Source organism: Pyricularia oryzae, chromosome 1 (assembly GCF_000002495.2).
Source record: "Pyricularia oryzae 70-15 chromosome 1, whole genome shotgun sequence".
Lineage (NCBI taxonomy): Eukaryota > Fungi > Ascomycota > Sordariomycetes > Magnaporthales > Pyriculariaceae > Pyricularia > Pyricularia oryzae.
Genome location: NC_017844.1, coordinates 6,488,490 through 6,515,814, shown reverse-complemented (window position 1 = coordinate 6,515,814; position 27,325 = coordinate 6,488,490). Strand labels below are relative to the sequence as shown.

The window sequence follows — 27,325 nt, the reverse complement described above, 5'->3', positions numbered from 1 at the left end:
TGGTATGGTTCCTTCTTTTGCTGCCAAGGTATCCGTCGTTTCGCTACGACCCTTGGTAAGATGTAATTGCCTTGTGCTCCACTGTCGAGGAGTGCTCGTATGGGTCTGCCATCGAGTCGTATGTCGAGAAATATGTGTTTATGTGTTGCTATCGTATCCTGTGTAGCGTTCAGGGTTCTTGGTTCCGTTCCTGTTGTCGCCGTTCGGTGCCCTGTGCCGTCTGGCTGTCTTAGTTTTTTGACTTGCTGGACTCGCGTCGTGGGTCCTTGTTTTTCTTGTCCCTGGGTGTGCGGCTACTTCTTGTTTCGACTAGGTCAAATGGGTGTTTCGCTGGCACGGGTGTCTTGCGTGCGTTCGTGGTTATCTCGTTGTCTCGTACGTTGGGGTTCCACACAATTCTGGTCATTGGTGCAGGTCCTGGTTGCCGTGATTTCTGTTCGTGCCAGGCCTGGGTTTTGGCTAGCATATATACTCTGCATACGCTTCGGGTGCATTCGTACCATGGGAACTGTTTCTGGTTGCAACACGCCATGGGGTAATTGTCGTTAGGTGTGAAGATTGCGGCTGGCTCAGTGTTAAATCTTATCTTAATTTCCCAATTTGGTAGGTCGGTTATGGTGTATACCTCGTGAATGCCTGTTGCTTTGCGTCGTCGTGGGAAGAAGTTGTGGACTATTTTCCTGCTTAGGTGGAGTCCACAGTTGTCTCGGAAGCATTCTGCCCAAAAGATTTCTGCGTATTGAGGGTGTTTGCTGTCCAAGGTCGGGTGGTCTCCAAAGGTTGCACTGACTGGTCCTGTAGGATGTCGGATCTGTGCCTGAAATGGCAATCCGGGAAACTGTACTAATTGGTCGTCTCGGTATAAATCGATGTGCTTCTTCTCATATATGTAGGGGTTATTCTCTCTTACTGCGTTGTACTGGTTCGAGGGTATGGTCTCTTCCTCGCTGGATTCTTCTTCTAAATCCTTGCTTGATTTTTGTGTTGAGGACTAATTGGTTGTCCTAATGTGGTGGGTTTGTCCCAAAGGTTCCTCATCCGATTCTCCGGAGGCATCCGAGTCCGTAAATTCGGGTAATTGGGTTTCTTATCGGTGTAACTTCGTTGGTTGTCCTGTTCCTAGGGGTACTCGGTTTCCTGCTGCTAGGGTTCGAGTGCCTCGGGGCTTTTATGGATACCATCCTGCGTCGATCTTGGAGCTATTGTGGGTTATATAATTGTCATCGTAGCAGGTGGTCCAACTTATCGTGCTGTGTTGGTCAGGCCGTAGTTGCTGGTAATTGGTGGCATTAAGTCCTCGTGGTTTTTCGGTCTTACCCCTAAAATCAGGGATATTTTCCTGGTTTCTCGGGCAGTTTCTGGCGATGTGCCCTATCCTGTCGCACTTAAAGCATTTGCCACTTTTGGGGTCTTTACGGGGCTTCTTATATTGTGTGGCACTGAGGTCCATAGGTCCACTGTGGGTACCATAAACTGTACTGTAGGTCTGGGGCGCCATGTGACGGGGCTGCTGCCATCCACCATTGTTTCTGTGGTATATGGGTTAAGGGTGTTGGTACTTGCGTCCCGTGTTGGCTTGTCGAATTGAGGTGACGAACATTCGCTGTCCGCCTTGTTTTTCCTGTCGGCGTTCGTAAATCCGGTTGTCAAGTTTAATGGCAAGTTCGACGTACTCGAGGAAATCCTCGGGTCGGTCGAGCTTGGATACCTCGTCTTTTATTTCTAACTTCAGTCCTTGGTAGAACTGGAGGATTTTGGTTTCTTCGGTCATATCCAGCCTTGTTGCTAGCCTTCTGAATTCGGCTGCATAAGCGGAGGCTGACTTGGTTTGTCGTAGGTTGGCCAAATCTCGTTCGGTCTGTCGTTTCTTATCGGGTTCCTGGAACAAGGAACGGAGGGTGCGTTCATACCCTGCGAAGGTTGAAAAAATGTCGGTGACTTCTTGGCGTCGTTCTTCGGGGGGTATATCAAGCCATTCCTGCAACAGAGGCTCGAACCAAGACAAAGCTCGTCCTCGGAGGAAAATGGCCGCGTGTACCACCTTTTCTGTTTCACTGCGGAAAATTTCCAGATGGAATGTTTGGTAGGTGCGTACCTGTACAAGGTACCCTTTAAGTTGTCCAGGTGTGCCATCGAATGTGGCTGGGGGGTTAAACTTGAGTCTCTCGCGCCCATCAAAAGGGGTTAAGGTAACGTTAGCACTGGCTCGGAGAACCTGGAGTTCCTTTTGGAGTTGGGTTGCGCGGAGCGTCTGTTCGTGGAGCTCCTGGTTGGTCTAAGCAACCTGCCTACGGAGCTGGTCTTCCTCGTCATCACTGTCGCTATCGTCCTTGGGCCGAGCAGGGGCTTTTTGGGCCGCCTTGCTGCTTATAGCCGGGGTGCTGGGAGTGTTATTCTTAGACGTCTGGGAAAACATGTTGTCGGATATTGCTCGGTATGCTTCAAGGCAAAGTACTGAACAGGAGCAATCAAAATGTTACGATCAAGGTATCGGGGTAGCCTGTTCTTATGGTAAAATACAGTAGGTTGAAGCAACTGAGCGTCTGATTGGGTAATTGTGATTCTCAATAACTGGGGGTGAAATTATAATCGTTCTCAAATAAGTATTGAGGTTAACTAAAGTTTGATTGCTGCTAAACAATCCTAGAATCGAATCTATTTATATGGTAATGAGCGTGCTTTATATAGTCCGTTGTCCCTGGTAGTGATATGTTTGCTATGTCGGATATGTTGGTGAGCGGTCATATCACTCCTATCACTTGCTATGGGTGCTATGTGATTCTTGGCACCTATCAGTCATAGCACCCTCCTCTGGTCACGTGCGGTCACGTGACCCTTTCCATATGTAATCCTCTTTCTGTCGGTCGGTACCATCCTTGGTTGATTGTCGTCAGGAGGGGTGTGACCCCACCTGGCCTTTCTGGTACCGGCCCAACTGTCTGGTCGTAACAATTCGGAATATAATTTATATAAAACACGTTTATTACCATATAAATAAATTCGATTTTAGGATTGTTTAGCAGCAATTAAATTTTAATTAACTTTAATATTTATTTAAGAACGATTATAATTTCACCCCCAGTTATTGAGAACCCCAGTTACCCAGTTAAACGTTTAATTGCTTCAACCCACTATATTTTACCCTAAGAACAGGTTACCCCGATACCTTGATCGTAACATGCAGGGCTTCAGCTGTTGAATTTGCAAAGTTGCAACTTTTTGAATGGTAAATTGCGGTGAAAATTTGAATTCGTTGGGTTATTTTTAAACAAGTGCTTTAATTCATCTGTGCACCACAACTAGGGCTGAATCGGTGAGTAGAGCATAAATCCTTTCGACAAATCACAAGTCATCTTCCAGGAACAGCCCTACATACGCTTGTACGGCTTCGAATCCAGCCCTAGCCGTCAACTAGCCTGGTACCCATGTCCCTTGACCTAAAGATCCTGGTATAGGCTTAATCTACATAGTATTACACCTTTGAATCAATGCTCTCCTTTAGCAGTGCGCACGGTCAGAGAATGTCGGCGACACTATTCAAGCAAATTTTACTGTTATGGATGGCTAAACGGGATTCCCGCCCTGGATTACGCGGCATCAATGCCAAAGACTCTGGGTTGACCCTGTCCCCAATATCTGTGAAATGCATCAACCAGTCACATGCGTACCACCATGGCTGGTCATAAGCTCCGATTGGATCCCAATACTTTAAGCAGGCAGCAGAGTTAGGTAGTTTTGTGTCTTTGGTCTGATTGAAACATGTCGTAGTATGCTATGGGCTTAGGTGGACATTCACATTGTGTCATCTACCGTCTGCTACTTGGAAATCAGGCGCAAGAGCAGACCCAACCGTGATCACGGACTGCTGCAGGATCGAGAGCAGGATGCTCGACCACAGCCGACTTGGCGATCATGTTCATTTTTCAATCTCAACAAAGATGTCACCGCGGGCGATGATGTTCCACAGACCTCGAGGTCTCCCGACAATGAGTTGAGGACCACATCGACGCCATGACCAGTAGTCTTGTCCGCGACTAGCCTCTCAAAGCCGGCGTCCCTGGAAGAGAATATGTGATCCTTGGCGATACCTAGCGTCTTTAGGAACTGCGCTTCTTTGGCGTGCCAGCCCTGGGAAATATATAATTTGGAACAGGTTGAGGTAGGCTTTTGGCCGGTAGGACAAATTTGATGCCATGTTGACAAAGCCATGGATCACTTGAGGTCGGCTGACTAATGAGAGCTGGCCATCTTCGTTCAGCGAGCGTAAAACGTTACGGATGGATGCCTTCGGATGGATGCCTCAATGGGTTCGGCATCTACAACAGGCTTTACCCTCAAAATGAAATTCCATCGAATCAGGAGATATAACCAGGTCGGGACGCTGGTGTCAGCGAGCTGAACTTTGCGTTGGACACAGAACTGTGGTGATCTTGGATCTCGAGGAGCTGCTTTCCACCGTTGGCGAAAAAGACTCCTCCCAGAAACGAGGCGTATGCAGGCGCCTGGCCAACTTGATCAAGCCAACGTCGGGCAAAAGCACGATGTGCTCCCAGCATGAAGTCCACTTCCATGCCTTTGCTTGAGGATTGGTGTGGTAGAGCAGCTCCATGATGGCATTGTTGCAAGACCTGATCCGACGGCATGTCCGGACAAGAACCTCCTGAGCCGAATCCCCAGTGAGGCCATGTCGACGTTCCAACTAGTCTGGGAGAATGGATGTCTCTTCTCTCCACCGTTCGCGCGGGCGTTCGATATAGCTGAAGCGCATGCCTTGATCTGGAGGATGCATTCCCATCTTTGGGTCATAAGCACCCCCCGAGACCATGACCCGGGCATTCTCAATCTTGCCGAGCCTCCGGAAATCACGGGGCTGTCTATGCGTCCCGGACAAAGATGTTATTTACAAAGCCAAAGATCCTGAACTTCTGCAACACTAGCCCGCGGACTGGAAGCTGTCGTCGTCTGTGGAGGGTTACGGGATGGATCGGTCCTTGGACTGCTTCTACTTGGACGAGGCTCTGCATGGACAGCGTTCCCAGGGTGCAGCACACCTCAGCTCAAACTGGATCGACGAGGCAACAAAAGTTCTCCGTAGTTGTAGCCATACCACCAGCTTATCGTAGACCACACTACCCTCGAGGCCCCGGAGGAACTCACATTCTCAAGGTGATGCGCCACCTGAGTGGGTTTCCCGTGCGTGGCCCAGACATTCACACAGTGGCCTGATATACAGCTTCCATGGCCATGACTGGTCCTCAAGTCGGATGATTCTCGTCCAGCACGGGGCTGCCAGTTTGCCGCGAGCACTTTGGATCCCAGAGGTCGTGGCTTGCAATGAGTCCACTCGGTGCTCATCGTGCCAGTACTTGTGAGAGTGATTCCATTGATAGTTGGGGAGGTCCACGAGGGACGGCTTTTCGTAGGCGTTGACCTCGCCATGTCTACGTGCCGCCGTTTGCCCAGAGTCTGCAGCAGCATCGAACTCGGCATTGGTGGCTCTGGCGAGAGGCAAGTAGACAGGAAGCGCGCCGTGTTACATGTATCGAGTAGCCAAATAAATAGGCTATGGGTACTGCCGTTATTCCTCTTTTGTTCTGTTCCAGTCATTGCATGCAAATAACACAGCTAGGCTCTAGTCAGACCAACAAGAAACAATGTATGCACAAAGACAAGATTTCGAGTTCCGTTATTTGAGACGTCACTCTCCGTGGATGGCTTTTTACAACCCAGAAACAAGGGACAGGCGTCCTCATCATCTCAGTGGTGAGTAGAATCCTGCAAACATACTTTGCCTGTCGGAACCGGCACTAAACAGAGTGTGAGCAATTGATGTGCTACCGTCAGTAGATGAACTTCCTAAAAGTGAATTACAACGATTCTGCGGAACGGTTTGAGAGCCGAGGCATTACGGCCCTAGTATACGACCCGCGAGGCACACGGGGACCACGAAATGATCAACCCAGCCAGACAGAAGACTCCACGATGCCATAAGCTTCCTCAAGTCGTTCACAGTCGCCCAAACCGCATCGCGCTCTGGGCTATTCGCTCGGCGCGCAAGCATTCGCAGCTGCAGCCTTCGACCCCGCATTACAGTTGTCGTAACTGTCTGTCGCTCGGTGAACCATGAGATTTAGGCCAAAAAAGAGCACAGAAGTAGATGCTAGGAATGATCATGCTTGATAGGGCGTCGCCCCGCTTTGTTGAGAGGATAGACGGCAGGTTGAGTTTATGGCAAAGTGTACGGTGCCGTTCAATGTTCCGGCCCTTGCCAAGTATTTCGATGGTTTCCTTTCACGTGTTGTATGTCCAGTTATGCTTGACAGGATTCTTTCTCAGCTTCGACTACCCAAGCAGTTAGTGCAAAAAGGTTGGACTCAGAATGCAGAGAGGTGTGGCTGACTGGAGCAAATTAAGCCATATCAAAGCTCGTTTCAACACCGGTTCAAGATTCCATGGAGAAAGGATTTGTGTTAACGACGATGATTGGATTTGCCAACTAATCGAAGATTGTAAGCTTAAAGCCACCTGCGCAATGTCGAGTCTATCAGGTAACAATGAACCATCGCGGAACTGAGTCGCAACCATTTCATGGACAAAATTCCGTGATTCACGTGACTGTTCACGAGACGTCGCGTTGCAACTTAACGCGTCGCGTATCGACGAGCCGATTTTGACGCTAACTTGACCTCCACCTCACGATACCTGCTAACCTACCTGACGAGAACGAGGACAACATCCGATTCCAGAAGCATACTTTTGCAATTCTGTGTCGATACTCTGCTGAAACTCTGTAACCAAGAGTTCAACGCGCAGGGACTCAGTTGAGCGCGAACTATCAACTCATCTTCGAGCCATGGCTCCTCGCCAGTCCGCGCGAAGGAAAGCGGCGGCCGCAACCACAGAACCCAAAGTCGAGATCAAGGAAGTCGAACAAGAGACCAAGGTCGTCGTCGCGCAGACGAACGGCAAAAAATCGCGCACAATAGCCACAACCGTCGTCAAGAAAGAGACCAAAGTTCAAGTGAAGCGGAAGGCAGAGGACGAGGACGAGGACGAAGCCGAGCTCTCGGACCACTGCAAAAAAGAAAAGGCCAAGGAAGAAAAGGTCGAGCTCCAAGACATACCCGAGATAAAGCCCGCTGCAAAGCGACAAAAGACGACCAAGGGAAAAGACCAAGATACAATGCCGTTGGCGGAGCGAACCGTGGTGTCGACGCTGAAGAGGGCTATGTACATTGGTGCCCACGTCAGCGCTGCAGGAGGTATGTTCTTGATGCGCTCCTTCGTGAAACCTCCAACCTAATCCATACCAGGCGTTCAAAACTCGGTCGAAAATGCAGCTCAAATAGGCGCCAATGCCTTCGCCCTATTCCTCAAATCTCAGCGCAAATGGGCGAACCCACCACTAGCTCCCGATGCGCGGGACCAGTTCCACTCCTCATGCACCAAGCACTCGTACGATGCCGCCAAGCATTGCTTGCCCCACGGCTCATACCTCGTCAACCTAGCACAGCCGGAGAAGGAAAAGGCGGACCAGGCATACAGCAACTTTGTGGACGACCTCAAGCGATGCGATGAGCTGGGCATAAGGCTATACAACTTCCACCCGGGCTCGGCGCTAAAGGACACCAAGGAGGCTGCGATCGGGCGCATCGCCGCGCAGCTGAACCGGTCGCACAAGGAAACCAAGAGCGTCATAACAGTGGTGGAGAACATGGCTGGGAGCGGCAACGTAGTGGGTTCCACATTTGAGGACCTGCGCGACATTATCGAGCTGGTGGAGGACAAGTCGCGTGTCGGCGTGTGCATAGACACGTGCCATGCTTTTGCCGCCGGGTACGACCTGCGCACCCCTGAGGCCTTCAAGAAGACGTTTGACGAGTTTGATCGCATCGTCGGCAACAAGTATCTCAAGGCGTTCCACCTCAACGACAGCAAGGCCCCATTTGGATCCAACAGGGACCTTCACGCAAACATTGGCACGGGCTTTCTGGGGCTGCGGGCTTTCCACTCGGTCGTGAACCACGCTCCCTTCCAGGACCTGCCCATGGTGCTCGAGACGCCCATCGACAAAAAGGACGCCAGCGGCAAGACTGTCGAGGACAGGCAGGTCTGGGCTGACGAGATCAAGCTGCTCGAGAGCCTGATCGAGATGGACGCTGAGAGTGATGAGTTTCAGAAGCTCGCAGAGAAGTTGCAGAAAAGCGGTGCAGCTGAGAGGAAGAGGGTACAGGAGCAGGTTGATAAGAAGGCGGAGAAGGACGCGAAAAAGGCGGCGCCCAAGGGGAAGGCTGTGAAGGGAAGGAAGAAAAAGGCCGAAACAGATGAGGATAGCGAGTAATGATGACATTCGAGGACTTATGTAATATTACGAATGAAGCTGTATTAATAATCATGTTTACACGCACGCTGTATTTCTTGTGCTATAAGACGCACCCATCACACCGGTCCTCAAGCAACAGTGGCAGTAAATTCTTTTGGGCTTAGCATTGACACTGTTAAAGCCAATCAAGCTAGGTTATTTGGTAGATTCTCTATTCAATTCCAATGATCCAAACGATCTCTTCAAACCCAATATTCCACAGCCTGTCCAGCGTTTCTGATCTCCACCACTTGGCTCTGCACATGGTGACAGCAAGAGTTACCTGTATACACTTCAGGCAGAAAGTCTTATTTTAGCCCTTGTGAACGTTGTCAAAGCAAGAGTTCATGTAAGGGTGTAGTGTAAACCACAAAAAGAAACCCTGAAGCTACCTCGCATTCATGAGGACCTAATACAGCCAAAGGAAGCTGGGGTCAGGGGCCGTATACCTCTGCTGGCCAGCGGAAATTTTTACTCGCAATTTTTAAAGAGTTGGGGCTTCAAAGATTAGACGGGTCAGGGGTAGGGATAGGAATAAGAAATTACACCCTGCGGGCACCCATCAGCGACAGGTCTGTTGGCGCAGATGCACAATACTCACCCGCAGCAGCGGCAGCAGCCCTTGCCTGTCTTGATCTTCGGTCTCGAATGGGCTATTGCCATAATCCCGCCAACTCTCTACACTGCCTTGCAGTTCTCCTGCGCCAACATTCCAATGGCAAGTATGACAGACAGGAAAACGACGTATCACTGTTGTTATTTTTTAATAAAATGATGAGACTTTTGAAGAAAAGCATTTGGTGTTTGAGCATGATGTATTTTGCACCAACACCTCAGACCCATGCATCGCTTAGGTTGTTGGCCGGGAGCTCAGGTCATGATGCACCATCACGGCGCATAGGAAGATTTATCGGTGGCCCGAAAAAACAACAGCCCCCGTTCCGCCTACAAAGAAGCCTTTGGCCTTCTGTACCAGGTCAAATTATTTCAGCATCAGATTTACCTGATTCTCTGCCTACCTTTACAGTTCCCTTCACAGGTATGTATCGATGATCAAAAGCTTCTCTAGTCCCCATGGCAAGTCTCATGTGCCGATTATCGTCTCTCAGCAACAGTTTCACGCATTATCGCCAAGGAGAGCAGCGGCAGCATGACCTATCAATAGTGATAAATTCGGCATGCTACCGCACATATGCAAGACTTGACCCCTGAAACAAATTGGAGGGGACAGGAAATTATCGCGAGCGGTGGGTTGGGGTTGTGTAACGTCGTACAAGGCTTCATATTGTGGCCGAACCAGGCACTTTAAGCTTATATCATTATTCCTCGTCTCTGTTGCACCGCCGCCGTGTCTTGCTACTTCTTTCTCTATCCATTGGCCGCCCGTTATTTCTGGGGCAGTCTCACAGAACCGAGGCCCAAACACAGCCAGAGTAATATACTACTCAATATGTTGACTTCATCGCTTGCAGTCTATATCTTTGTTTGGGCCATATTGGGCCCGGATTTTGTTTTCTCTCAAGAAAACACAGATGCGCAAGCACAGATCGATTGGACCGACGAAAAATCGTTCGCTGTGCTGCCCTCGCATCCCTTCGCATCCTGTCTGCGATGTACTAGTGAGAAGTCCTCGCATTTGAGCTGAGATCTACGACAGAATTAATCTAATCCGGGTCTGTGAATCTGCTCTAGTTGCCGTCCTGGATGATCATGTCGTTGTCGATGGGGGAACCATCACCTGGAACATGGGGAACTCGTCGCATCCAGTTCGGTTCCGGACGAATAGTAGGTACCTAAATAGTTTCTCTAGAACTAGTTGGACAGCATGGGTTTCCTGGGATTCTTGGCTCGAGAGTTTACAAAAGAGATAGCACTAGCTGACACCAACTCTCTACGTTTATCCAGACAACAAAACGATTGTCATTCCGCTAACGCCCGACGGGCCTGCTATAAATTTGGACGAGTATCAAATCATTGACAAACCAGCTGGGCTCCCCTATTCGACTGAACAGTTGTTATGGGTTGACCCAAAAGCAAGACCCCAAAGATTATACGCCTGGGGCGGGACTGAAGATTATGGGGGACCAATTTCACCCACCGTGCATGAACTCCGCACGTTCACGCGGGGCGACAAGGAAGGCGAGAACTTCACAGGCACCTGGACCGTGGAAAGCCGGCCGCCGAGGGATGACTCCACGTCCGATGCAATTCTCTTCAAGCATTACTCCACTTGGACCACCTGCAACGATGTCGGCATCATGCTCGGTGGCGTAGTCGTCACACCCGACTTTCGCTACTTCTCGGCCGGGCTGGTTACTTACAATATGACGACGGGGAAATGGTCGAATGACACCAGGCAAGCTTTCCCAGAAGTCATCAAAGATGAAAACAACAAAAACATGACACTCTCGAATAGTTACGCTGGGGGTGCCGCAGTATGTCTCCCGACTATGGGGACTGGCAAAGGCGGCCTGGTTTTCTTCCTTGCAGGAACCCAGACAAGCGCGGATCCGAGGAGCAGAAGCTTGGTATACATGCCCATGATGACGGTGCATTTCTACGACACTCTCACTCGGACCTTCCACAAGCAGAGCACAACCGGACCCGAGCTTCCCAGCCTGCGACAAGATGCCTGCGTTGTGGCCACGCAGGCCAGTAGCGACGGCATGCAGTCCTCGTACGAGATATTCATGTTCGGGGGTGAGGCTAGCGGGTATCCTGTGTCCTCCGACGTTTGGATTCTCACCGTTCCGGGGTTTCGATGGTTCAAAGCAACAGAGGCCGACATTTACGGTAACGTTAGGACTGAACACGCTTGCGCCGTCATCGGACAAGGCCGGCGACATATGATCAGTGTTGGGGGGCGAAACTGGGATGAGAATGTAGAGGCGCTCGGATGGTCGGACGGTATCGGGGTATATGACATGACCAATCTTAGTTGGATTTCCCCATACAAGCCGAATGGTACAGCCTACGAAAAGCCCCAGGTCGTCAAGGAATGGTACGCTGAAGGGTCAGTACGGGCTTACTGATGCTCAACTCAAATCAACCCTTCGGTAGGCATTTGGTGCCATTCAGTTCTGTCGCTGACTCGCAACGAGCAGGAATCTCGATAGGGTTGTTTTTGACACCCTTGAAACGGCCAAGATCTTTGGCCTAGAATCACAATTCAGGGGCGAGCAGACGCAGTTGCCAATCGCTGCCATTGTCGGCGGTGTCCTAGCAGTGGTGCTGCTGTCGGTGATTTGTGCAGCCTTGTTTGTCCGGCGTCGACAGCGGAGCACTCAAGGCAAGCAGAACCACTCTGAGTTGGATAAAGCCCCTCTAGAGGCTAGCGACAAGCTGTTAGACTCAACACCTATCCACGAGCTGCCTCCGGGAATCAAGGCGCACGAGTTGCTCGTTGCAAATCGAGGTGCTGGCGAATTGCAGGACAGAGAGATTGCAATCGAAATGCATCATGATTCTAGGCCACAAGAGTTGCCTGGAAATGATGTCATTAGACATCAGCCTAGTTTCGGTTGTACTTTGCCGCCATGATGTTACATAGGAAGGATACTGTAATAGGTCGCGTGCATTTTTATCGAGGTCAAAATAAAAGCGTCTGCCACTTGTCGGACCGGTGATGATGCTATCGTGGAGTGATTGCATCCTGGCTTGCATTGTTACAGTCCTTGCAGCCTTTGAGGTTTGGTGCACGTGATTTTACATGGCAACGTTTGCTTGCTCAACTTGTGGTTGACAATCTGCCGGACCCACCCGTTGCCACAACAACAACGCCACTTTAGCGCGTGTCCAAAATATTGACACATGCATTGCGCGCAAATGATTGATTGAGTGATTGATTCAGAAGGCATAACGTCTCTGCGTATTCTCCAGCAAAACCACTCGTGATACGGTAGGTCATCGAGGCAAACAGCCAAATCAGTCTCAAGAACAAGAAGATTGCCTGTAGTTTACGGCATCTCTTGCTACCCACATCATTAAGCAAAAAACCCCTCCCCCTCACCGCCACTATGGGGGACTCGGAAGACCTCATCAACTTCGACGTCATCGAGGGCCACAAGGAGAACATCCAGTCCCTCCCCGGTGGCCGCTCCGCAAAGAAGCTCGCCGGTCTGTTTGCGCCCTCGCCGATGGGTAAGAGCCAGCCGCCGACGCCCAACGACACAAACAACATCCACGACTGCATCCGCGCAGAATACGAGGCCGAGCTCGCCAACGCCGCCGACCTCGACGACCCGCTCGATGTCTACGATCGATATGTCCGTTGGACGCTAGACGCATACCCCTCGGCTCAAGCGACGGCCCAGTCGCAGCTGCATGTGCTCCTCGAGCGCGCCACCAAGGCCTTTATCGGCTCATCACAGTACAAAAACGACCCCCGCTACTTGAAGCTGTGGCTCTACTACATCAAATTCTTCTCCGACGCGCCCCGCGAGACCTTCCTGTACGTGTCGCGCCACGGCATCGGTGAGGGACTCGCCCTGTTTTACGAGGAGTATGCTGCCTGGCTAGAGGGTGCAGGACGCTGGAACCAAGCAGAGGAGGTGTACAGGCTTGGCATCGAGCGGGACGCCCGTCCTCAACAGCGCCTGGTGCGCAAGCTGGGAGAGTTTGAGCAGCGCCGCGCGCAACAGGCTGGCGACGAGGCTGACGCACCCTCCTCCCCTGCATTGCCAACCATGCGGCCCGCACTTGCCGCCAAGATGGACCCGTTTGCCTCTTCGGCACCTACAGACCCTCAAGCAGCACAGAGGCAGGCCGCCACAGCAAGCAGCAGTCGGTCCAAGCCGGCCAAGTCCAAGCTGGCAATCTTCTCAGATGCCGACGCCGCACCAGCGTCCGCGCTGGGTTCGCGTGAGGCAGGACCCCAGGGATGGGATACCATCGACTCGTTGGCTCACCGCAAGAAGGAGAACGTGATGGAGCCCAAGTCATGGGTAGGAGAGACGCTCAAGACGGGGTCGAGGAAGCCCAGCGGGCCCAAGATGGCTGTGTTCAGGGATACGGTAAGCACCCGTTGCCCTCTCGTCCCCTTAGTGGCCGTCCACATATTGATGAATACAGGACTAATTTTGGCGGCGATCCGACCGGTTATGATTTTTGTACTTCAGTCGTTATTGATGAAATCCCATATTCCAATTGATGCATCTGAACATCAAGTGACCGTGGACCCTCGAGCTGGCAAGAGGCAGCGCATAGTGTTCGACCTTCGAGTTTTGTACCCCACCCCTGAGATTCCAGGATCTGAGTTGAGTTTTGAGGAAGTCCTATTGGCGAGGGCTGGATGGTTGGATGAAAGGCCCGAGACCCCTGTGGAAAGAATGGTGCCTCTGAGGGACGAAAACCGTCCTTCGCCTGTGCCCTCTCAAGTTGACCTCGAGAACGCTCCACAGAAGCTTGTCATTCATCGTGACAGGAGACCCTCTCCGGTTGAAAGAAAGGTGCCCCTAAAGGATGAAAATAACCAATCTCCACCCGTAATCTCACAAGTTGATCTTCTTGACGAGAATGCGCCGCAAAAGCTAGTCATCCATCGCGACACAATACCCCTGGATGAGAATGGTGCACCCATCAAGCCAATTCCCAAAGAAGGGAAACCAAGAAAAAAGAAAGTAATGGAGGTTAATGAAACACAAATAAGTAAGTAATGTCTGCTTCGCTCACACTCTCAGATCTAACGACTCTACAGTCAAGGCGAAGCTGGACTCGCCATCACGACCAAAGCTGCTCAAGAGGAAAGGTACCTCTGAGCCGACGATGACCATGCATACCCGGGCTGCAACGGACGATATTTATGACATATTCAACGCGCCAATCAAGCCCGCTACTCAGGAAGAAGGCAGTGCAGACGAAGACTACGATACCGATGGAGACTATACCAGCGGAGCAGAGAGTGGAAACACCACGAGAGCGATTAGTGAAGCAGGGGATGAAGATGAAGATGAAGATGAAGAAGAAGAAGAAGAAGAAGAAGAAGAAGAAGAAGAAGATGATGATGATGATGATAACGCTGAAGATGAGGCCATAGACGCCGATGACACAGCCGATGACAAGAGCGTCAGCGAATGGTCTGACTTTACTGCTCGAAAACATATACCTAATCTGGATGACATCGGTGCGGAAGACCAAGATGTCACTAGGGCATCCAACTTCACAGAGCAACCCAGCCCGGAACTCAATCCGGAAGATGACGAAAACCTGGAACCGGAAACGCCAATAGATGATGACGATCCTCGAACCAGGACGACCTTTGTCCCCATCCCACCAGAAGACTATGTCCCAGAGCGCCGCACATATCGCGATCCTGTCGAGATGGCTAACAACCGTCTGCCGTTTATGACGCCCATCACAGAGCGGACAGAGACTGATATCAACATGGGCTCGGGCGGCGGAAGTCGTTCTGCGTTTACAAAGACGCCTAGTAGGTGTCGGCGTACTTTCCCAACCAGCGAAGACGAAGACGAAGACGAAGACGAAGGGAGTGCTGAGCCCCCCAGCAGTCCTCTACGAGACATTGTGGAGGATGAGCCTGCACCGCCGAGGAAGGCGTTGCAGCCGGTTGTGCCCAAGGTTGTGGGAAGGACTGCACTTCAACCAAAGAGCATACCACCCAAAGGGCCCATCATTGCGGATCTACAATGCAACCCAGTAGAGGAGTCTGTCAGGGCCGAGATCCTATCCAAAGCCAGCCCGGCGCTCACCTCACAACCACGATACTACGACCACAGGCCTGGCAAATATGAAAAGGGCTCCGAGATCCGCAAGTTCGCCAAGGCTCTCACCAAAGCCAAAGCAAGCGGAGACAAGACAAGCAACCTACCACTACAGCCAACTATCGAGTTCCCCAGCTGCGAAATGAAGTATACAGTCAAAAAGGAGCTCGGGAAGGGCGCCTTTGCCCCTGTCTTCCTGGTAGAGAACTCAGCCCCCGACGCTGCAGACCCTCAGGATGAAAACGCAATCGAGATGGGCAAGGGTGCCTTTGCAACAGCGCACAGCCAACGAAGCCACCTCGAGGCGCTAAAGATGGAAACTCCCCCTTCGGCCTGGGAATTCCACATGATGCGTCTTGCCCACGACCGCCTGGGCCCGCAGCACCGCGCCGTGGCCTCGCTCTCGGCAGCGCTCGAGTTCCACTTGTACCAGGACGAGGGTTTCCTCATGCTCCCCTTCCACCCGCACGGCACGCTCCTCGACGTGGTCAACTTCTTCCGCGCCGAGCCCTCGGGCGTCATGGACGAAACGCTGGCCATGTTCTTCAGCATCGAGCTCCTCCGCACCGCCGAGGCCCTGCACTCCAAGGGCCTGCTGCACGGCGACCTCAAGGCCGACAACTGCCTGCTCCGTCTCGACGCGCCCTCGACCGCCTCGGACCCCAGCGCGGGCGCCCAACTCAGCTCGCAGTGGCGCGCCGACGGCAGCGGCGGCTGGTCGTCGCGCGGTGTCACCCTCATTGACTTTGGCCGCGGGATCGACATGCGCGCATTCCGGCCAGACGTACAGTTCGTCGCCGACTGGAAGACGTCACCCCAGGACTGCGCCGAGATGCGCGAGGGCAGGCCCTGGACCTGGCAGATCGACTGTCACGGGCTGGCCGGAACCATCCACTGCCTCCTGTTTGGAAAGTACATCGAGACGGTCCGCTGCGACGCCAACATGCCCGGGACCGGCGGCAGGCGCTACAAGGTCCGCGAGAGCCTCAAGCGCTACTGGCAGACCGACATCTGGAGCGACTGCTTCGACCTGCTGCTCAACCCGGGGGCGCACATCGAGGCCGAGGACGGAGCAAAGATGCCCGTTCTCAGGGGCATGAAGAACGTCAGAGAGCGAATGGAGACCTGGCTGGAGGGCAACTGCGAGAGGGGCGTCGGATTGAAGAGCTTGATTGGCAAGGTTGAGGTTTGGGCAAAGGGGAGGAAGTGACGGATGTTTATGCGTATTTCCTTTTTGACATTTTATACTCGGTGGCACCGTGGCGAGTTTTTCCGTTTCTTTTGGCGTATTCTTTTCTATATTCCCCTGACTAGCGACTATCCTGAGCTAGTTAGTTTTCAAGGTCTTGCAAATGACAATGATTCCCACATAACATTCTCTAGCGAGCTTTATTGTGCAGCAGAAACAGTTGCACTCCATATGTGGATTGGCCTGACAGCTACAGTTCTGGTTTGGCTAGCCTCTACTAGGAACAAACTGACTTTCCAGTGCATTCAACGGCAAGTCTAAAATCAAAAGGGCCAAATGGGTATTATTATGGGTACCTGCAAAACAGCCCATCGTCTATCTGAGTTCATTTTTTATCATAAGCCGTTAAGTTACCTGCTTCAGAGGACAATACCGCTCAAGTGCCAGCATAGTCCTCGATACCATCAGGAAGAGGCTACTCCAGCCTCGCATTTTAACAATTTTGCATTACATGTTGATGGCCTTGCGGAAGCTCTCGCCAGCAAACACAGCGTTGGAGCCGAGCTCCTCCTCAATGCGGAGGATCTGGTTGAGCTTGGCAAGACGCTCCGAGCGGGCGGGGGCACCGGTCTTGATCTGACCGGCACGGAGACCGACGGCAATGTCGGCGATGGTAACATCCTCAGTCTCACCCGAACGGTGCGAGACCATGACGCCCCAGCCGTCGGCAAAAGAGTCCTTGGCAGCCTGGATAGACTCGGTCAGGGTACCGATCTGGTTGACCTTGAGGAGCAGAGCGTTGGCGGCCTTCTGGTCGATAGCCTTCTTGATGCGAAGAGGGTTGGTGACAGTCAGGTCATCGGCAACGATCTGGATGTCCTGGGTCTTGTAGAAGTAGCTCCAGGCCTCCCAGTCGTCCTCAGCGAACGGGTCCTCGATGCTGACAATGGGGTACTTCTTGCAAAGATCGCTGTACATGGCAGCCAGCTCCTCGTAGGTGATCCACTTGGACTTGTCGCTGTCGGGGTTCTTGAAGTCCAGGTCGTACTTCTTCTCGTCCTCCTTGTAGAACTCGGTCGAGGCAACATCCATGGCGATGTTCATCTTGCCCGTGTAGCCAGCAGCCTCAATGGCGGCCGTGATCAGCTCGAGAGCCTCCTCGGCGCTCTGGATATCGGGGGCGACACCACCCTCGTCACCGACGTTGCCAGCCGACTGGCCGTACTTCTTCTTGGCAAGGCCCTTCAGCTGTTGGTAAACCTCAGCACCCTGGCGCATGGCCTCGGTGAAAGAAGGGGCGGCGCTATTGGCAGTCAGTAAGATCAGTGGTCACATCGGCTTGGTATTACTGCACTTACGAGGGCACAATCATGAACTCCTGGAAGGCCAGGCGACCACCAGCGTGCGAACTACAAGGCTCGTGTTAGTGACGTACTCGCAGTGTAGTCATATCGGGTGAAATTCTTACCCTCCGTTCAGGACGTTCATGAAGGGGACAGGAAGGACATAAGGCTTCTTGGTTCCGGCGAGGTCGGAGACGTGGGCAAACAGAGGAACACCCTAAAAAATTAGCATCAACCATCAAATGGCACATCAAAGACGTTCGTACCTTGGCGGCGGCACCGGCCTTGGCAACAGCCAAGCTAACACCGAGGATTGCGTTGGCACCGAGCTTGGTCTTGTTGGGAGTGCCATCAAGCTGGATGAGGAACTCATCAACCTTGGACTGGTCCTTGACGTCGATGTTCTCCTTGATCAGGGCAGGGCCGATAATGTTGTTGACGTTCTCAACAGCCTTGGTGACACCCTTGCCGCCCCACTTGGACTTGTCACCATCGCGAAGCTCGCAAGCCTCGTGCTGACCTATAGCGTAACTGTCAGATGATTGCAGCGGTATGTCAGGTGTGTTTGATCGTACCGGTCGAAGCTCCAGAGGGAACAATGGCACGGTTGAGGCCAGTGTCGGTGACGACATCAACCTCGACCGTGGGGTTTCCACGAGAGTCGTAGACGGAGCGAGCGTGGATCTTGGTAATAGCCATTGTGGCGGTAGTCTGCGCAGTGATACCTTGCGTTAGTTCGACCAGTAAGTGTACAGTGCTGGCTTAGGAGTCAAGGGAGGTTCGTACTGATTCTTGTATTTCTGGGTGGTGCGTTAGACTGAAGAACTTGTTCAGCAAAGATGTAAGAAGACAAGTTTCTGACTGAAGATGGCCATCTGCAGAAATAGAAATGACTGGTACATGCAAGAAATTCGCTCATGAAACAGACCCAGTGGAACTAGAGGCGTCTTTTTCACCAATGCTTAAAGGCCCGACATCGCCAGGGAAGAAGCTTCCATGCACATAATGGCGGGGCAACCTTGAGGATCCAGATCAATGGAGGGGCAGTAGATAATGACTAGGATGGTGTTGTCATGGTTTCTAGGCAGACTTACAGGACAGAGCAGCGTGCTCAGCGTGGACGTTGCAATTGGTTCCTCCTAGGGATTTTGATGTGAAGATGAGAAGAGTGAAAGTGAATTGTTTCCCGGAGGGATGAGCACGATCAAGAAAAATTCTGCTTCCCTCCATCGGACGAGAAAGCAAGCTCATTACAGTTGGCCAGCGCTCCTACCTTGCCTACTCTACGTATCTACCTACCTATCACGGAACAAGGATCTCTTGGTCAACGTAAGTGAGGTGGGGTGATGGAAGCTTCAGCTCTCAACAACTGGGCACAAACAATTCGGGCTTGGATACAGTTTGGAGGGGCAGGAGCTCGGGCCAGCCAAGCGCTGCACAAGCTCTCACCAAACCAGTGGCAGTGGGGTCTGACGTTGGGGTGGACTTTGCCGTGACTCCGTGAGTGTAGCCCCACCGTGGCCTCGTTGCCACCGATATGTGACTGATGTCCATGACTCTACGTGAGGCTGGTAGGGTTCCTCAAAAGCATACTAGTAATATGACGCACATTGATCTGAAGTCCTGAGCGGCGATTGGGAGCTCGATTGAGCGTTCAGCACAGTAGCCAAGTATTTACTTTGTTAACCCGACGAAGAGCTTGGAGATATTTCGGCTGACATAAGCCATCTGAGACCCTTGCCGGTTGGTCCGGGGTGCAGCCTCCCTCCACCTTTACCGCCTGCCAGAAACGGTAAGCTGGCGCTAGAAGCAGTAAAAATTTGGAAGCTCTGGATCATGTCCATTGAACGATACGCGGTTAAGTAAACAACGACAGCAACGATTTGTATTATAATATCTCAGATTTGATTAGTATCGTTATATCATTAGACTTTGCTTCTCTGTACAAACTTCTAATTCACCGGCTTCGCCGGATTGTTTAATTATGTCTTCGGCGCTGGCGTTGCGATTGGGGAAGCGTGTCCCATTACCAACGCTGTCATCACATGGTCTCGCTTTGTCGCGCCACATCCCAGCGAGAACTGTTGTTTCTAGAATCCAGTCAGTAACCCTTATATCACAATCCGAGGCTCCAAGGGATGTTGGCGGATGAGTGCAGTGATGAACCAGGCCTCACGCTGTCATCTCTTCTTTCAGTTCTCACCCCTGCACTGCGCACCGGTGGCGGACTCTTACTATTGTTTGTCGCGCACAATACCGCCTGCTCTTATTGTGTGTGCCAGTGCCAACAATATAAAAAGGCTCTTCTCAACATTCTTGGCATATACTCATTGCACCCAATAATCCCCAAATTTGACTTCTGGTCGCCTGGGCTTTTGCAGACTATCGGAGACTTTGGATGATCGATTAACTAACAGTCCGGACCCTCTTTCCTGCATCACGCGCCCACAGCAACCGAACCCCTCCTCCACACACCCGCTTCTACTCTAGCTCGGTACTGGGCACTTCATATGCCCCTCAAACACGACCTCTTGACCGACTTCGAACAAACACCTTGCGGTTGCGCAACAATCCTCCTGCACGACTTTGCTCCTACCGCCGAAACAACATGTGCAAACTCCACGACATCGAGATGGGAGGTGGGGTCGGCGCAAACAACGCCACCGGGAGAGAGCTCCTGCCCACCAACGTTGTGCCCAAGCACTATGACTTGACTCTCGAACCGGACTTGGAAAAGTTCACCTTTAATGGCAGTGTTGTAGTTCACTTGGACGTGGCCGAAGACTCCAAGTCAATCTCCCTACACACCCTCGAGATTGATGTGAAGAATGCCAAGGTCACATCTGGAGGACAAACCATTACATCGCCCAAGATCTCGTACAATGAGGACACACAGGTCACCAAGATCGACTTTGACGAAACCATCAGCAAAGGCAGCAAAGCCGAGCTGACAATCGACTTCACCGGGACTTTGAACGACAAGATGGCTGGCTTCTACCGTGCTGTCTACAAGAGGGATGATGGTTCAGAGGGTGTCCTCGCCGTCTCACAGATGGAGCCTACAGATGCACGGAGAGCTTTCCCTTGTTTTGATGAGCCCTCTCTGAAGGCCACCTTTGCAGTCACTCTTATCGCCGACAAGAAGCTGACTTGTCTGAGCAATATGGATGTTGCTTCCGAAAGTGAGGTTCAGTCTGCATTGACTGGCACCACCAAGAAAGCTGTCAAGTTCCACAACTCGCCCCTCATGTCTACATACCTCCTCGCCTTCATTGTGGGCGAGCTCAACTACATCGAGACCAAAGACTTCCGTGTGCCCGTCCGTGTTTACGCGCCGCCCGGCCTCAACATCGAGCATGGCCGTTTCTCGCTGAACCTCGCTGCCAAGACGCTGGCGTTTTACGAAAAGGTTTTCGGTATCGACTTCCCCCTGCCCAAGATGGACCAGGTCGCCATTCCCGATTTTGCCCAGGGAGCCATGGAGAACTGGGGGCTTGTCACTTACCGTGTTGTCGACCTTCTTCTGGACGAAAAGGTTAGCGGGGCTGCCACCAAGGAGCGTGTTGCCGAGGTGGTGCAGCACGAGCTGGCGCACCAATGGTTCGGTAACCTGGTCACGATGGACTGGTGGGATGGACTCTGGCTGAACGAGGGCTTCGCCACGTGGGCCTCGTGGTACTCGTGCAACGTCTTCTTCCCCGAATGGAAGGTCTGGGAGTCATACGTTACAGACACTCTCCAGTCAGCATTGTCTCTCGACTCTCTGAGGAGCAGTCACCCGATCGAGGTTCCAGTGAAGCGTGCGGACGAGATCAACCAGATCTTTGATTCCATCAGCTACGCCAAGGGCTCGTGCGTGCTTCGCATGATCTCGACGTACTTGGGCGAGGATGTTTTCCTCGAGGGTGTCAGGCAATACCTCAAGAAGCACGCATACGGCAACACGCAAACGGATGACCTGTGGGACTCGCTCGCCAAAGCAAGCGGCAAGCCAGTTCACGAGGTGATGACTGCCTGGACCAAGAACGTCGGCTACCCCGTCATCACTGTTACGGAGAACGAGAAAGACAGCAGCATCCACCTGAAGCAGAACCGCTTCTTGAGGACTGGTGACACCAAGCCGGAGGAGGACCAGGTGCTTTACCCTGTTCTGCTTGGCCTGCGTACCAAGGACGGCATCGATGAGTCTAGGACACTCACCGCTAGGGAGAACGACTTCAAGCTGCCCGACGTGGACTTTTTCAAGCTCAATGCCAACCACACAAGCCTGTTCCGTACCGCATACTCTCCGGAGCGACTGGAGAAGTTGGGCAACGCTGCCAGGAATGGATTGCTGTCGGTCGAGGACCGCGCTGGCATGCTTGCTGATGCCGGCGCTCTGGCCGTTTCGGGCTACCAAAAGACTTCGGGCGTTTTGAACCTGCTCAAGGGCTACGACTCGGAGTCGCAGTTTGTGGTTTGGACCGAGATCATTGGTCGTCTCGCCGCCGTGCACAGCGCCTGGATCTTTGAGGACAAGGCTATCAAAGACAGCCTCGAGGCGTTCCAGCGAGACCTGATCAGCTCCAGGGCCCACAAGATGGGATGGGCCTTCTCGGAAAGCGATGGGCATATCGAGCAACAGTTCAAGGCGCTCCTCTTTGGATCGGCTGGAATCGCTGGTGACAAGGACATTGTTGCTGCTGCCAAGGATATGTTCAAGAAGTTTATGGATGGCGACAAGTCTGCCATTCACCCCAACATTCGTGGCAGCGTTTTTGCCATGGCTTTGAAGTATGGCGGTGACGATGAGGTATGTGACGCCGGACCAGACGCTGTGAATTGTTCATTCTTTCTAACACACAATAGTACAACCGTATCCTCGACTTCTACCGTACTTCTACCAACAGCGATGAGCGCAACACGGCGCTCCGAAGCCTTGGCCGGTCCAACAAGCCGGAGCACATCAAGCAAACCCTCGACCTGATGTTCAGCGGCGAGGTCAAGGATCAGGATATCTATATGCCCGCTGCCGGCCTGCGCAGCCACTCGGAAGGTATCGAAGCCCTGAGCAAGTGGATAATGGACAACTGGGACGCACTTTACATCAAGCTTCCTCCAGCACTGTCCATGCTTGGAAGCATGGTAGCCATCTGCACGTCTAGCTTGACCAAGCCGGAGCAACTGAAGCAGGTTGAGGAGTTCTTTGCCAACAAGGACAACAAGGGGTACGAGATGTCTCTGGCCCAGAGCTTGGATGCCATTCGCTCCAAGATTGCCTGGCTCGAGCGTGATCGTAGTGATGTAGCCGCCTGGGTCAAGGAACAAGGATACTAGATCTTGTCGTTTTGGGCCACAGCCATAGGAAGCTTAACAAGCAATTCAAGGTGACTGGGTTACCTGGTCTTCCGTGTAAATTAATCTAAACTGCAACTACAAGCACCAAGTCTTGATTGCTCTCGTGGTTGGCGTACGCAACCCCGCAGACGAACACAATGCAAACTCTGCTGGAAACGTGCAATGAATTCTCAGGTACTTCAATTGGCCTCGAGCAAATACACAGTCTGGTCGAGGTATATGCATCCAAGTAGACCTTTTTTTGTTCTGTAGATTTGTGCGGAGTCTCCTACAGTGGTTGCATTAGTAGCAAGATTTTTTTTGACCGCATGAGCCCCTCACTATCGACCCCAAAAGTCAGCGTTTTAGTGTAACACCATCGTGGGGGTTCTGAAATTTGTTCCTGCATACGTCATAATTGTGAATAGTTTCACATCATGGCAAAGGACAAAAAAGCCAAAGGCGACAAAAAGGCCAAATTGGCCGAAAAAAAGGCCAAGCAGGAGAAGAAGGCCGAGAAAAAGGCAAAGGCAAAATCGGCCAAGGTCGACGACAGCGATGCCGAGGACGTTGACCTGGACGCGGTCCTGGCCGAGTACCAGCGGCAGCAGGAGCAGTTCCACAAGGTGACAGAGACGGTGTCGAGTGAGGCGCCCCGACCTCGCGCCGCCTCGTGCTTCCTGGCCTCGCCGTCCAATACCAACCAGCTCCTGCTGTTTGGCGGCGAGTACTACAACGGCGCGCTGGCCACCTTCTTCAACGACCTGCACGTCTACCACATCGACCGCGACGAGTGGCGGACCGTGACCTCCCCCAACGCCCCTCTGCCTCGGTCCGGCCACGCGTGGTGTCGCGGCGGGAACCAGGCCAACTCGGTCTTTCTCTTTGGCGGGGAGTTCTCCAGCCCTAAACAGGGCACGTTTTACCACTACAATGACTTTTGGCGACTGGACGCGCAGTCCAAGGAGTGGGAAAAGGTCGAGGCCAAGGGCAAGACCCCTCCCGCACGCAGCGGGCACCGCATGACGTACTTTAAGCAGTACATTATCCTGTTTGGCGGGTTCCAGGACACGGCGAACCAGACGCGGTACCTGGCCGACCTGTGGCTGTACGACACGCAACACTTTGTCTGGTTCAACCCGACCCTCCCGCCTGCGCAGCTCAAGCCCGACGCCCGCTCCAGCTTCACCTTCTTGCCGCACGAGCAGGGCGCCGTGTTGTACGGCGGCTACTCCAGGGTCAAGGCGACAGTCGCGGCCAACAAGGGTGCCAAGCCCGGGTCGCAGGGCCAAAAGAACATCCTCAAGCCCATGGTGCATCAGGACTGCTTCTTCTTGAGGATCACGCCTCCGGGACCCGAGGCGGCGGCGGGCGCGGCGCCCACGGTCAGGTGGGAGAAGAGGAAGAAGCCGGCCAACACGCCGACGCCGACACGTGCCGGGACCACCATGGCGTACCACCACCGCGGCAAGCGGGGGATCCTGTTTGGCGGCGTGCACGACGTCGAGGAGAGCGAGGAGGGGATGGAGAGCGAGTTCTTCAACGGGCTGTTTGCGTGGAACATTGAGAGGAACAGGTTTTTCCCGCTGGCGCTGCGCAAGGTCAGACAGGGTGGTGGAAAGAAGGGTGGCGAGCAGCAGCAGCGGGTTGGTCGGCGAGGGCGTGCTCAGGCCAACGAGGAGGAGCTGCTCAAGCAGCTTGCCGCGCTGGAGACGGGCGCCTCGTTGGACAACCTTGATGACATTGAGCTTAAGCAGGATGAATCCAAGGAGGAGCCCAAGGAGCCTATGCGGGAGATGCCTGTGTCGATGGAGTTCCCACACCCGAGGTTCAACGCGCAGCTCGCGATTCAGGACGACGTGCTGTACATCTACGGTGGCACATTCGAGAAGGGTGACAGGGAGTTCACGTTTGATGATCTCTACGCAGTTGATCTAGGAAAGATGGACGGTTGCAAGGAGATATTCAGCCGGCAGACTGAGGATTGGGTGGTGAGTGTTTCTGTCGTGGCCCTGTTCACGGCAAATGTACTGACACTTCTGAACAGCAATCCGAGGATGAAGACGACGACGACGAGGATGATGATGACGAAGACGAAGATGAAGAAGATGAGGAGGAAGAGGAAGAGGAAGACAGCGACAAAAAGTCCAAGAAGTTTACGCCCAGCAAGCGCGGCAAGAAGCCAGCGGACCAGGATTCTAACGCAGACACGGACTCGGCCCTTGGTTCATCCATCGGAACCGAAGAGGACGAGACAGAGGATTTCACAGAGGCCCGGGTCGACGATGGACTGCCACACCCTAGGGTAAGCCATCACAGTTTCTTTTGCTTCCGTCCTTCGCTTACAAGATCACTAACGCGTACCTAGCCCTTCGAGTCCCGTCGCGAGTTCTTCGTGCGCACCTCGGCCGAGTGGCAAGAGATCCTGATGACCAACCTGCGCTGGAAGAACATCCAGCCCGAGACTCTGGCCGTCAAGGAGATCAAGGCCAAGGCGTTTGAGCTGAGTGAGGAGAAATGGTGGGACTGCCGAGAGGAAATCACGGCGCTCGAGGACGAGCAGGAAGCTGCTGGCATTGGCGAGGTCGTTTCGCTCGCTGATCGTGGCGAGACTGGAGGTGCTGCCGGTGGGTTGAGGAGGAGGTAAACCGACGATCGGATGCCCACTGGCCAGGGTTGCAGTATATAGCGTCCAGTTGCATATGTCCCAGGTTGTGCACTGCCATACTCGGAAAAGTCAAAATGTCAAAAACGAAATATAAGTTATCCGTCTAGATGCGCCCACCCCTAATCAGTACAAAACTGAGTATGATGTACACTATGCGCCCAAGCTCAAAGGCCCGGGAGCCCGAGCTTTTCGCTCTTGATTCTGTCTAGTGCTTTGTTCCAATCGGTCGCCCTCGTTTACTCGTCATCCTCGCTGGCCTCGACGTACTTGTGGCGGATGTCCTTCCATTGGCGCTATTTCCGGTGTCTTTGTCAGCTCTCTTTGTTCCATCACATTCCCAGAGTATATCGGTCGGGTTGTTCGAGACGTACGCCACGGTTCATGCTGTCCCAGAGCTTGTTCATTTGCGTGTTGTATCCAATCTCCCAAACGAAAGCGCCGGCGAAGACGGTGCCGAGCATGGCGGCGTTCCGTCGGAACAGGAGGCTACAGGTTCTCAAATGTTAGAATCGGGTGCTGCAGATGTTGAGTCGATGCGGCGGGTCGGGGACGGGTCGACTTGCTTGTAGATGGATGAGGCGGCAGACTGCGAAAAAATAGGACCAATGTCAGTAATTCGCTCCAGCGTGCGCAATTGACGGCCGAGGCGCGATGGAAACGGCCGCTAGAAGTTGAGAGTCGTGAGCTTACCATTGTGACGTGCGTGTTTCCCTGGACAGGTCTGTGGTGACGTTGCTTCGGCTCGGAGCGTTGTTTTGGATTGTTCGTCGCGCAGGATTGATTTCGTGATGGTTCGGTAGCTTGGTGGTCAAGAATTCTGGCCGGCGATTCCCGTCATTGGACGAATTGAACGTATTCCGATTCGTCAAAGCACCTCGAGGCTGCCCCACTTGGGCTCTCCAAACTGTGGGCCCGAAAACATTGGTGTCAAGATGTTGTGCTGGCAAGGCCGTGCTGGTTTCTCTCGGGGTTTTGGTGCTGCCTTTGGAAACAACCATAACGAATCCTGGGCAGCAAAGTACCGACCACCTAGTTTTGGTAACGAGATTTGCCCACTCTGGGCCGAGATGCTGTTGAGGCTCAAATTGCGGCTGTTGAACGCGATAACTTGTCTTGTGCCCAACATAGCTACCTGCCGATTGGATACATCGTACAACAAACCCAGCCTCCCACCAAGTGCTTTCGCAGGTGATCTACCATCCATCTTTCCCCTACATTTACTACAGTTCATTTAGGAATCTCGTCTTGGGCTCCAGGACTATCATGGCCCGAACTGTTCTTCGATAGCCGTGCTCCAGGGAGTGTTGTCATGAGCAGGAAGCCCGCGATTGTTTTCTTTTCTTTATGTTTTCGTTGAATTGTCCAGTGTCTTTTCCTCAACGAGACTCACGCCAGGCAATAGCTGTGTGCCTCGCTAACCCTTCGTCTTTTCTTCCCTCACTACCGTAACGATCTGCACAGTACAGTTCGAAGCAACTTCCCGAGTACAGCACCGTTTTGCACATATTGTTATGGTGGGCTCTGCTTTGGATTTGATCCCAGCTGGCTTGGCTGGTATTCAATTCCCTCATCGGCTGGTCAATCCCATCAGCCTTATTGGGCCATTGATGGGGGGCTGTCCACCAAACCACATCTAAATGGTGTGCTGGGCCATCTTTCACGCCTACACCGGATCTTGGCAGTATGACTTGCATGAATGGACCTTTCCTGTCATCAGCCACATCACCA

At 52.8% G+C, this 27,325-nt stretch overlaps 10 protein-coding genes across 10 annotated transcripts; 5 read left to right on the top strand and 5 right to left on the bottom strand.

The window, feature by feature from the left end:
* Positions 1–1,168: 1,168 nt before the first annotated feature.
* Positions 1,169–2,416, bottom strand: MGG_16473 (uncharacterized protein; the record flags this gene model as incomplete). The annotated part of the gene is made up of 3 exons (XM_003710661.1): positions 1,169–1,529; positions 1,674–2,046; positions 2,293–2,416. 3 exons carry the CDS (start codon positions 2,414–2,416, stop codon positions 1,169–1,171), a joined length of 858 nt encoding a protein of 285 aa, XP_003710709.1.
* Positions 2,417–3,472: 1,056 nt separating this feature from the next.
* Positions 3,473–4,609, bottom strand: MGG_10610 (uncharacterized protein; the record flags this gene model as incomplete). The annotated part of the gene is made up of 3 exons (XM_003710660.1): positions 3,473–3,496; positions 3,970–4,128; positions 4,421–4,609. The coding sequence occupies 3 exons, from the start codon at positions 4,607–4,609 to the stop codon at positions 3,473–3,475; spliced, it is 372 nt and encodes a 123-aa protein (XP_003710708.1).
* Positions 4,610–4,699: 90 nt separating this feature from the next.
* Positions 4,700–5,490, bottom strand: MGG_15171 (uncharacterized protein; the record flags this gene model as incomplete). The annotated part of the gene is made up of 2 exons (XM_003710659.1): positions 4,700–4,870; positions 5,158–5,490. The coding sequence occupies 2 exons, from the start codon at positions 5,488–5,490 to the stop codon at positions 4,700–4,702; spliced, it is 504 nt and encodes a 167-aa protein (XP_003710707.1).
* Positions 5,491–6,703: 1,213 nt separating this feature from the next.
* MGG_10609 (DNA-(apurinic or apyrimidinic site) lyase 1) lies at positions 6,704–8,407 on the top strand. Its single transcript, XM_003710658.1, has 2 exons — positions 6,704–7,262; positions 7,314–8,407. Exons 1-2 carry the CDS (start codon positions 6,854–6,856, stop codon positions 8,339–8,341), a joined length of 1,437 nt encoding a protein of 478 aa, XP_003710706.1. The 5' UTR covers positions 6,704–6,853; the 3' UTR covers positions 8,342–8,407.
* A 1,700-nt stretch (positions 8,408–10,107) lies between these two features.
* MGG_14330 (uncharacterized protein) lies at positions 10,108–11,971 on the top strand (the record flags this gene model as incomplete). The annotated part of the gene is made up of 3 exons (XM_003710657.1): positions 10,108–10,147; positions 10,268–11,375; positions 11,467–11,971. 3 exons carry the CDS (start codon positions 10,108–10,110, stop codon positions 11,900–11,902), a joined length of 1,584 nt encoding a protein of 527 aa, XP_003710705.1. The 3' UTR covers positions 11,903–11,971.
* A 192-nt stretch (positions 11,972–12,163) lies between these two features.
* MGG_14329 (BUB protein kinase) lies at positions 12,164–16,513 on the top strand. The gene is made up of 3 exons (XM_003710656.1): positions 12,164–13,374; positions 13,480–14,008; positions 14,058–16,513. The coding sequence occupies exons 1-3, from the start codon at positions 12,379–12,381 to the stop codon at positions 16,289–16,291; spliced, it is 3,759 nt and encodes a 1,252-aa protein (XP_003710704.1). The 5' UTR covers positions 12,164–12,378; the 3' UTR covers positions 16,292–16,513.
* Positions 16,514–16,593: 80 nt separating this feature from the next.
* Positions 16,594–18,807, bottom strand: MGG_10607 (enolase). The gene is made up of 6 exons (XM_003710655.1): positions 18,400–18,807; positions 18,189–18,324; positions 17,880–18,133; positions 17,739–17,830; positions 17,629–17,679; positions 16,594–17,573 (listed from the first exon to the last, which is right to left on the bottom strand). Exons 2-6 carry the CDS (start codon positions 18,310–18,312, stop codon positions 16,778–16,780), a joined length of 1,317 nt encoding a protein of 438 aa, XP_003710703.1. The 5' UTR covers positions 18,313–18,324; positions 18,400–18,807; the 3' UTR covers positions 16,594–16,777.
* Positions 18,808–19,451: 644 nt separating this feature from the next.
* MGG_16472 (aminopeptidase 2) lies at positions 19,452–23,176 on the top strand. Its single transcript, XM_003710654.1, has 3 exons — positions 19,452–19,713; positions 20,065–22,405; positions 22,462–23,176. Exons 1-3 carry the CDS (start codon positions 19,598–19,600, stop codon positions 22,927–22,929), a joined length of 2,925 nt encoding a protein of 974 aa, XP_003710702.1. The 5' UTR covers positions 19,452–19,597; the 3' UTR covers positions 22,930–23,176.
* Positions 23,177–23,366: 190 nt separating this feature from the next.
* On the top strand, positions 23,367–25,576 carry MGG_10605 (kelch repeats protein; the record flags this gene model as incomplete). Its single annotated transcript, XM_003710653.1, has 3 exons — positions 23,367–24,920; positions 24,977–25,234; positions 25,298–25,576. The coding sequence occupies 3 exons, from the start codon at positions 23,367–23,369 to the stop codon at positions 25,574–25,576; spliced, it is 2,091 nt and encodes a 696-aa protein (XP_003710701.1).
* Positions 25,577–25,672: 96 nt separating this feature from the next.
* MGG_10604 (uncharacterized protein) lies at positions 25,673–26,449 on the bottom strand. The gene is made up of 4 exons (XM_003710652.1): positions 26,288–26,449; positions 26,161–26,183; positions 25,969–26,083; positions 25,673–25,890 (listed from the first exon to the last, which is right to left on the bottom strand). The coding sequence occupies exons 1-4, from the start codon at positions 26,288–26,290 to the stop codon at positions 25,834–25,836; spliced, it is 198 nt and encodes a 65-aa protein (XP_003710700.1). The 5' UTR covers positions 26,291–26,449; the 3' UTR covers positions 25,673–25,833.
* Positions 26,450–27,325: the final 876 nt, after the last annotated feature.

Coding starts and splice junctions, on each gene's coding strand:
- MGG_10609 (XM_003710658.1), top strand. CDS start 6,854: ATGGCTCCTCGCCAGTCCGCGCGAAGGAAAGCGGCGGCCGCAACCACA. Junction 7,263..7,313: donor CCACGTCAGCGCTGCAGGAG/GTATGTTCTTGA, acceptor AATCCATACCAG/GCGTTCAAAACTCGGTCGAA.
- MGG_14329 (XM_003710656.1), top strand. CDS start 12,379: ATGGGGGACTCGGAAGACCTCATCAACTTCGACGTCATCGAGGGCCAC. Junction 13,375..13,479: donor TGGCTGTGTTCAGGGATACG/GTAAGCACCCGT, acceptor TTTGTACTTCAG/TCGTTATTGATGAAATCCCA. Junction 14,009..14,057: donor GGTTAATGAAACACAAATAA/GTAAGTAATGTC, acceptor ACGACTCTACAG/TCAAGGCGAAGCTGGACTCG.
- MGG_10607 (XM_003710655.1), bottom strand. CDS start 18,312: ATGGCTATTACCAAGATCCACGCTCGCTCCGTCTACGACTCTCGTGGA. Junction 17,831..17,879: donor AGGCCGGTGCCGCCGCCAAG/GTACGAACGTCT, acceptor CTAATTTTTTAG/GGTGTTCCTCTGTTTGCCCA. Junction 17,574..17,628: donor GAGTTCATGATTGTGCCCTC/GTAAGTGCAGTA, acceptor GACTGCCAATAG/CGCCGCCCCTTCTTTCACCG.
- MGG_16472 (XM_003710654.1), top strand. CDS start 19,598: ATGTCTTCGGCGCTGGCGTTGCGATTGGGGAAGCGTGTCCCATTACCA. Junction 19,714..20,064: donor ACTGTTGTTTCTAGAATCCA/GTCAGTAACCCT, acceptor ACGCGCCCACAG/CAACCGAACCCCTCCTCCAC. Junction 22,406..22,461: donor AGTATGGCGGTGACGATGAG/GTATGTGACGCC, acceptor AACACACAATAG/TACAACCGTATCCTCGACTT.
- MGG_10604 (XM_003710652.1), bottom strand. Junction 26,084..26,160: donor GCCGCCTCATCCATCTACAA/GCAAGTCGACCC, acceptor GAGAACCTGTAG/CCTCCTGTTCCGACGGAACG. Junction 25,891..25,968: donor GGGACAGCATGAACCGTGGC/GTACGTCTCGAA, acceptor CACCGGAAATAG/CGCCAATGGAAGGACATCCG.